Here is a 9,562-nt window from a genome sequence, read left to right as displayed (position 1 = left end):
CACTCTATCTCGTTCCCATGGATGGCGTAAAAGGCGACTAAGGGATAGGCTTATAAACTTGGGATTCTTCTTTTAGGCGATGGGCTAGCAACCTGTCACTATTTGAATCTCAATTCCATCATAAAGCCAAACAGCTGAACGTGGCCTATCAGTATTTTCAAGAGTGTTGGCTTTGACTACCCCGCAAGGGATATATACCTACGTGATTATATGTATGTATGTATGTAGAGAGAGAAATAAAGAGAATTTTCTTGACGATATTTTAGTTCCCGCTTCGGTTGAGTTGCTTGGCTCAACTCATACATTTAGCCATGCAGCTTGACGGCTTAATCGTCACTCTGCAATGGCAAGAGTCCAAAATAGAAAAGGTCCAAGATTATATTCTTGAAACTTGGCACTTTTGAACCGATAAGATACAGAAAGAATAATTTATTAATTGTTATTTTAAAAATATAATAGGTACAAGTAATAGGCTATTTTACACCATGTAAAAAAAAAAATATAAAAATGCACGTATCTTATAGATTTTGCAAAAAATAAAAGAAAAACATCGATCATTATTCATAAAAGTGCAATATGGATTTTATAATTCAATTTAAAAAATCCTCTTTTTTAAACTGTTCTTCAAAAGTCGAAAACGCTATCCGCCATGTTGGGTACTGACGTGACGTCATACTTTTAGTAAACAAATATCGAATCGAAAACATATTGATGATGTCAGGCTCTGTTTATTTTGAAATTTTAAAATTTCTATCACGTTTTTGGGTTTTTACTCTTTAATAATTTAATAGAATCATGGAAGACGGTTTTGTGAAAGCAGACAATATAAATCTACCGAGGATTAATACGTTGATGGTGGCGAAATTTTTTGCGTCCAATCCCGATTTCTGTTCTGCTGAATTAAGATTTTTCTGGTGTTTTTATACTTGTATTCTTGCATTCAGGAACAAGACACCAACAATATGTATTGTAATTCATTATTACAAAAATCTTTTTACTTTAGTCTTACGTAGAGCCGTATTGTTTACTAAAAGTATGACGTCACGAGTCAAAACAGCATGGCGGATGGCGTTTTCGCGCGAAAATACAAAATCATAAATAATAAATCGTTTTTAGAGCACTTTTCGGCTTCAAAAAATTTTAATAAAAATTCTATAGGTAAAATACAGTCTCAGGATTGATTTAAAACAGTTTTCTAAAAAGAGTGTAATAGCCTATTAGACAAAAAGATCGTAACTTTATTAAATGGGGAATATTCTGGGGAAATGTCAATAGTAGGCACCCTAAATTGTCGACCTTACAAGAAAAAAATAACAATACCGATGAAGTCAAAAAGTATGCAAAGATCGTGGCTTATGAAAAAAAATTTTAAATTAATGAAATAATTTATGAAACAAATTTACAGCATTAAAATTGCTGTAAAAATATATGTCGAAACTGACTGCCAGTCACCATTACTCGTTAAGGAAATTTTTGACACACTTTAGTCATGTCTTCTACGAATTCCACGTAAACAAATAGAGATGTGACCAGAAAACAGTACTAAACTAGAAAACGAGACTCACTTGTTTTTTATACTTTCCTAGAAACAACTTTACACACGATCATTGAAATGCCATTTTTTATTATATCTTATTTTGTACCACAATAAATAATTATCTAGATTATATCAACGAAATATCTAGTTATATCCTTTTCAACCCACAACGGCAGAAAACTTTCCGTACTACGTAATAGGACGTTACGCGAAATGGTGCAATATTCATTACCATAGCGCAGCGGCACCTGCATTTTTATATCGACCGTGCCGGCCAATTTACCGGTTTTATGGTCAATTGCCTTAATAGTCCTCTTACCCTGTTCCTTTAGCATAAAACTGTAGCTGGTGGGTCAAGCGGTTAAACTATCTAACCTTAAGAAGGAGCCCAATGAATAGGTTTGATTCCTACCACGGCTATGTAATAGAGTTAAGTTGAGCGTCCTCCATTCATTTTTATTCTCATAATTATTTTTTGTATTTTTATTACAAAAGAACCATATGCGCCTCCTTTAGACTCTTAATTATATATAAATAATAATAATATTTCAGGAATATTAGTTCCACAGACAACGTGTTAAGAAAAATCAAATAAACTTACTTTCGCATTAATAATCATCAGTCGGGATCGCGCTGTCGTTGAGAGTGCGTCAAAAATGTCTTCGTCCGTTGTAAAATGTAATAATTGCAATATTGTAATTTGTGAAGTGTTGGCCTTCATTCAAAATAAATTGGATGTGATGAATGAAGAGTGTTTGGTGCGAATCTGTACAGAATCGTTCTCAGAAGAGGAGATTGAGAACGCGAAGCGGTTATTTTTTGAATCTGTCTCTATGTCGGCGCAGAGAATTCGGCGACGGGGAGACGGTAAGTCGAAGAGAGACTTATTTGACGTGATTGCATTGTTTAAAGAAACCGATGCTGAATTAGTTCCTATCTTCTGTGCCCGGGATCTTCAAAAATTACCACCAGTTAGTTTTGATCATATTGATGCGACAAGGCTGTTAAAAGACATATTATTGCTACAGAAGGGACTTAAAAATGTTCAAGACACTTACATCACGTCCTCTCAACTAGATGAAATAAGACAGGAGCTAAGAAGCATAAAAGAAAATAAAAGCATACAAAATTATGATCATAACATAAATATAAAACGTGGGGGTGGATTAAGCGGTAGTATTTGCCTCGATAGCGGTCCGATGGGTCTTACCCACATATCAGAAAAATCGCAAAGTTTGACTGCAGAGAACCCGTCTACAGATGTGATGTCTCACTCACCCAACCGCTATTCTGAATGCAATGTCCCGTTCCCGCTAATGTCTCGACAAACTACCGAGAGTGCTACGAACGCGCATGATTCATCATCTGCTCCCGAGTCTTCGAACACACAGCGACAGAGTGTGGCCACGAAACGTGACAATTGTACTAAAACCTTTGCAGAAATTGTAAATGAGTCTGAGACATGTACAACAGAAACGACAGAAGAATGGGAGATGCCTAAAAATAAAAATAAACGGTACAAAAATCGTTTACAGGGTACGACCGGAAAGGCCACTGTGGAACCGAACAGTAAATTTAAGGCGGCAGAGACAAAAATCCCGCTATTTATAAATAGGGTTCATAAGGATACAGCTGAAAAAGATATAGTCGACTATATCAGAGACAAAACGAAGGTTTTAGTGACCTTAAAAAAGATAGACATGAAGCATCAACGGGGATATAATTCTTATAAAATATTTGTTCCACAAACGAATTTATCCTTGTTTTTAGATGATACATTTTGGCCAGAAGGAATATCATTTCGACGCTTTGTCTATTTTAAAGACTATGGACATCAGCAGGCGAGAGATAGTAAAGAAATGAATAGAAAAAACAATTTACGATTATGAATTTACAACCTGAAAATAATACTAAATCAAATCTTAATTTTGTAAGTTATAACTGCAAGTCCGTCACGAGATCTGTTGACGCAATACGCGAGTTGTGTAAGACAGCGGATTTAGTGGCCCTACAGGAGACATGGCTGTTACCGCACGACATCTCGTATCTAGGTACTATCGATACTGAGTTCGCTTATTGCGGTAAATCAGCTGTGGATACATCGGCTGGAATTTTGCGAGGACGTCCATACGGCGGTCTCGCTATACTGTGGCGTAAAAGTGTTTTTGCGAATGTTTCTATAGTAGAATGTGCAAGTGAGCGTATAATGGCCATTAAAATATTAATAAATAGTCAGCAATTTCTAGTGTTCTCAGTGTATATGCCTACGGTATCGGACGATAATCTACCCGAGTTTACAGAACGTTTAAGTGAAATTAGTGCGGTAGTGGATGAGTGTGGTGCCGAATATGTGTATGTATTAGGCGATTTTAATGCCCAACACAGTACGGTGTTCGGCAAGGAACTCGCTAGTTTCTGTGATGAGCAACAGTGGGTCTGCGCGGACTGGCATTTCCTAGGTATTTCATCGAATACATACACATATGTAAGTGACATACATGGCACTACGAGCTGGTTAGACCACCTGATCGTAACCAAAGTGGCAAACGAGACTATCTCCAATGTTAAGGTACTGTACGATGTTTTCTGGTCTGATCACTTTCCCATATACATAGAAATAAAATGTGATTTCATTAAAACAGTGTCTGAAATAGGTAGTAATTGCCCTGTTAATAAAATAATCTGGGGGAACAGAAAACCTCACCAAATTGACGTGTACAACGAAATTTGTAATGATAGGTTAAGAAATATTGACTTTCCGTTAGAATTAAAAAAATGTTTTCATAATAAATGCCATAATTTAATGCATAGAATTTTAATTGATAATTTATATAATGAAATTGTTCAAGTCCTTTTTGACGCATCCACATTGTCGTATGAAAGCATTAATAAAAATAGACGAAAATGTATTATTGGATGGAATAAACATGTTAGACATGCCCACAGTGAGGCGAGAAATAGTTTTAATAATTGGGTATTTTGTAATAAACCTAGATCTGGGCCCATCTACTATGACATGTGTGAGACGCGAAGGGTGTTTAAATCTAAATTAAAATGGTGCCAAAACAACCAGGAAAATATTAAAATGAACATTTTAGCCGCTCACCATACATCCAAGCGCTTTGATAAATTCTGGAAGCAAACAAATAGACTTAATCACCTTTCGAGTTTACCTGCTAGCGTTGGAGGGGTTAGTGAGCCGGCCGCGGTGGCCAATATGTTTAAAGAGCAGTTCCAGGTCTCCTCACCTTTGGGACCGACAAGACCAAATAGTCTGTCTTCTGATGGACAGGATCGGCAGGTCTACTTACACTTTTCTTCTACAGAAGTAGCAGCTGTGGTGAAGTGTATGACTCGTGGTAAATCCCCGGGTCATGACTCACTTAGTATCGAACACCTACAGCATGCGGGTGCGCACCTGTCTCGCGTATTATCCATGCTATACACACTATGCGTGGGCCATTCATATTTGCCTAATGAGTTGATGATGACGTTGGTCGTGCCGGTCCCAAAGAATAAAACGGGTGACAGGTCGGATAAAAATAACTACAGGCCGATTTCTCTAGCAACCATTCTTGCTAAAGTGTTGGACGGTCTGCTTGAGAAACAGCTAAATAAATATATATCACTTCATGACGCCCAGTTCGGGTTTAGGCCTGGACTTTCTACTGAGTCAGCAGTTCTCTGTCTCAAGCATACCGTCCGATACTACACGGATAGGAAAACGCCAGTTTACGCTTGCTTTTTAGACCTTTCCAAAGCTTTCGACCTTGTATCTTACGATAAGCTTTGGAGCAAACTCGAGGAGACGGACATACCAAGTGAGGTCACTGAAATATTCAAGTACTGGTATGGTAATCAGCGTAATTATGTAAAATGGGCGGGCTCTTTATCTGACGAGTACAGAATGGAGTGCGGGGTGAGGCAGGGGGGATTAACGTCACCTACGTTATTTAACTTGTACATGGACCAATTGATTCTTGAGCTCAGCAGCACTATGCTGGGATGTTCTGTAGGCGGTACATCTTTTAATAATATCAGTTACGCTGACGACATGGTGCTGCTGAGCCCATCAGTCAGTGCCCTCAGAAGACTTGTCTCCGTCTGTGAGCGTTACGCCGAGACCCATGGCCTCAGGTATAATGCAACGAAAAGCGAACTTTTAATGTTTAAAGCCAAGGGCAGGGCATACTCTGTGGTGCCACCTGTATCACTTGCAGGCACGCCCCTAAAAAGAGTTACGCAGTTCAAATACCTGGGGCACTGGGTAACGGACACGTTGAGTGATGACCTGGACATGGCACGGGAGCGCAGGGCGCTGTCTGTCAGGTGTAATATGTTGGCCCGTAGGTTTGCCAAATGCACTAAAAGTGTAAAACTTACATTGTTTAAGGCATACTGCCAAGTGTTTTACACATGCAGTCTATGGGTCGATTATACACAGAAAGCACACAGCGCCTTGCGTGTCCAATATAATAACGGCTTGAGGGCGCTGTTGGGGCTACCGAAACACTGTTCCGCGTCAGGCATGTTCGCGGAGGCGCGCGTGGACACCTTCCAGGCCATAGTGCGGAAGAGGGTAGCCTCCCTGATGCGGAGGGTGGACGCTAGCTCCAACAGCCTTCTCACTGTTATTGCTGGCAGGGTGGATGGGCCCATACTTAAACACTGGACCAATATCCACTTAAATAAACTACTAACATAGGTTTAAGAACATTGTACTAACATTTGATATGGATTTTATCTGAAATAAACGATTATTATTATAATAATAATAGTTGGGATTAATTAAATCATTCACATAATTAATAACAAAATCATTATAATAGTCTTAGTTCTCAACAACTCCTTGTATTCCTTAAAGTCAGTTGCATACCTTTTTTATTTTTTAACAGAAACGGGAATGTAAGTTACATGCTGTGATAGCTTCGCTGTCCACTATTTGTATCGCAACACCTGGGTAACATCGATGTTGGGACATCTGCTTCAATCGATTTTAGTTCAAAAGACCAACTTCTAAGTCGCAACTTGGTGTCTCACGTAAAACAGGTCACAGAAACAAGGCGATATGTGTATTAAAACGTTTTGAAAGTCTATAAAATAAATGTGTTGTTTTCGCTGCTCATTATAAATTTATACATATATAAAGTCACTTTTATATATCTTGTGGGACAGACAGACACCATCTAAGAAAGCCTACAGTCTATGAAAGACTGAAAAGCCGCGTTTAGCTGTTTGTTTTATGATGGAACTGAGAATTTTAAAATAGTGACAGTATAACAAGGTTTTACAATTTTAAATTTGAATTTATATCTTGCCAATCAATCGGTTGTGAACATAGCATGCTCCTTCTAGTATTTTTAGGTTTTTAGGCTTATCCAAGTTATAGGAGAATAGGAGGGATAAAGATAAATAAGTATGCAAAGATAAGTGGCTTTTCACCATCTTCCCCTCCGGTAAAGAGGTATTATTTTATGTATGTATTTCATTACTTCAGTAGCTTGGTTGATTATTTTTTAATTCGTAATAGGTACGTATAGTGTTAAACTACGAACGATTTTTCTAAGAAAAATATATATTTAAATTAAACAACTACAATCTTATCTCTTTATTTCTATGATCCAAGGTCATAAATCACTAAGTGGTTCTCATGTTACACTGACACGATGCTGAAATAAACTTTAAAAAGACGGGCTTCAGTTCAAATTGAGTTTTCTCGTAAATATAAAACAACTTTTAAAGAGAATTACATACATTATAACTGGTGAGTATTTAATTGTAAATTGCTAATTTAATCATGTAACATGAATTTTTAATTAAGTAATATATTATACTTATTACTCAATTAAAAATTTAAAAAAAAATAAATTAAAAAAATTAAATGTTTCCATACTAACCGATGCTCTCCCGGTAACGGAACATCATGAGGAAACCTGCACATTCCAACAACTGGATGTGTAACAATGAACGATCCAATACGAGTTGGGTTCCTCACAAAAGTTGTAGAGGTTCGCTTCGTGAAAACTTGACTCCCTAATACACGATCCAAGGTCAATGGCATACCCCGAGCTCCTCTCCAGAGTGGTAAATAAAATTATAATAAATATATAGGGGACAAATTACACAGATTGCGTTAGCCTCGAAGTAAGTTCGAAACTTGTGTTACGAGATACTAACTCAACGGTACTATATTTTAGAATAAATACTTATATAGATAAACATCCAAGACCCAGGCCAATTAGAAAAAGTTCGTTTCTCATCATGCCCTGGCCGGGATTCGAACCCGGGACCTCCGGGGACACAGACAAGCGCACTACCGCTGCGCCACAGAGGCCGTCAAAGTAAGGATGCAACCGAGGCTAAAACCAGGAAGAAGATAAAAATATATAGTAAACACATTTTCATACTTATAAGTCGTAGCACACTTTTATACCTTGTTACTTTATTTCTGTATTATATTATACTTATTAGCTGTGTATCCAATTAAGGGTTACAGTTTAAGTACTCAGATTATAAAGCGATTAAAGTCTTAACTTGAGGTTAACCGGGGGTCGACCTTTGGTTAATAAACGTTTAATTAAGTAAGTAGATACGTTGAAACTCTAACCATGTCCTTTAACTTTGTTAATAAGATGTGTAATTAAATTTCCAAAATTGAATAATATTGTTCAATATTAATTTTGCCAATAAAGGAAAATTTGGGATTAACTTGGGATTCTTTGCGTAGACTAGCTTTGAAACCTCTCACTATCTAGGTAAATAACAATTCCATCATCCAGGTGGGCAGCTGAAAGCTTTCGAATAATATCTAGACAATTGGTTCTGTCTTTCCCGTAAAGATTAATAAAATTCAAAAATTCATGTAATCTTCTGTATCTGCGTTCTTTTTTTCAATAGAAATACATCTATTAACAAAAAACGAACGAATAATTGAAACCCTATTTGTGTACAGTAATCGTGATACAATGTGGTAGTCCTACATACATACATGCCATCACGCTTGTTTGCTATAGGGGTAGGCAGAGTATACACACTCTTTACTCTTTTCATGCATATTCGACGATTACGGGTACTCCTAACGTCTTCATATTTAAGACATTTGATATTTGGTCCTTAAAAGTTCGACGAGGCGTGCTTGTCTCACTTTTGCAGTCACCTCTGCCTTATAAATTCCTTTTGTCAATCTGCCATCCATTCATCTTCTCGATATTTAGTCCTCAGTCTTAGTTATGGATGAATGGGTTCTCTAAGAATACTATAAAACATTTCCAGTTGTATTAATAACTTCCACACAAATTGAACGAAGTGTTAGTGTGTTCATTCAACATAGAATTAATTACAATAGAATTAAATAATATGGAAAATTAATTGCATTACACAAACCAAACGAGCTTAATTTGAAATGGATTCGTTTACCGCAATCCACACCATTTAACTGTATTACAATGAAATGTGACAAAATTAAAATTGTTTGTTTATGCGTATTGTAATTTCGGAATTATAGGATTAATATTTAAGTTTAGTCATCTGTACTTGGATAAAGACAATTTGATACCATAAATAAATATCTTTATAGGTCTGGAAAAGGTCCTTATCGGGATTTGACCGCAATTATACATATATATATACTTTAAAATCCATTTATTGTTTAGTTATATTATCTTTTGTACTTAATATGAGTAATAAAGAGTTTACAAACAAAAATAAGTTAATCAAATAAATCGGTAGATAAAAAAACACGTATTATATATGTATCTGTTGACAGAATAAAGGGTAGGATCAAATTAAAGTTTAAAAACTTTAATTTGATCCTACATAAAACAAAGTATGTAGTTATAAATGTTACCAATGCTGATTTATTCTGTAAAATGTTATTTGATGATTTTTAATAAAGTGTGTAAGTATCTATAGCAAGTAAGAAAGAAATATATGGTGATCAATTACCCTGAACTTCGACATCCTACTTATATATAAAATGTGAAAGTTTATAAGGATGTGAGAATATTTGATAATGTGGAAGTATGT

The 9,562-nt window shown here is 36.4% G+C and overlaps 1 protein-coding gene across 1 annotated transcript; it reads left to right on the top strand.

The window, feature by feature from the left end:
• Positions 1–3,422: 3,422 nt before the first annotated feature.
• LOC132902036 (uncharacterized) lies at positions 3,423–6,242 on the top strand. Its single transcript, XM_060945633.1, has one exon. The coding sequence runs from the start codon at positions 3,423–3,425 to the stop codon at positions 6,240–6,242; it is 2,820 nt and encodes a 939-aa protein (XP_060801616.1).
• The last annotated feature ends 3,320 nt before the right edge of the window (positions 6,243–9,562 follow it).

This window comes from Amyelois transitella, chromosome 8 (genome assembly GCF_032362555.1).
Source record: "Amyelois transitella isolate CPQ chromosome 8, ilAmyTran1.1, whole genome shotgun sequence".
NCBI classification, from domain to species: Eukaryota; Metazoa; Arthropoda; class Insecta; order Lepidoptera; family Pyralidae; genus Amyelois; species Amyelois transitella.
Note: the sequence above shows the minus strand (reverse complement) of the source record. Positions and strands in the feature narration are given on the sequence as shown.

Excerpts from the sequence above, each read along its gene's own strand:
- LOC132902036 (XM_060945633.1), top strand. The coding sequence starts at position 3,423 with ATGAATTTACAACCTGAAAATAATACTAAATCAAATCTTAATTTTGTA.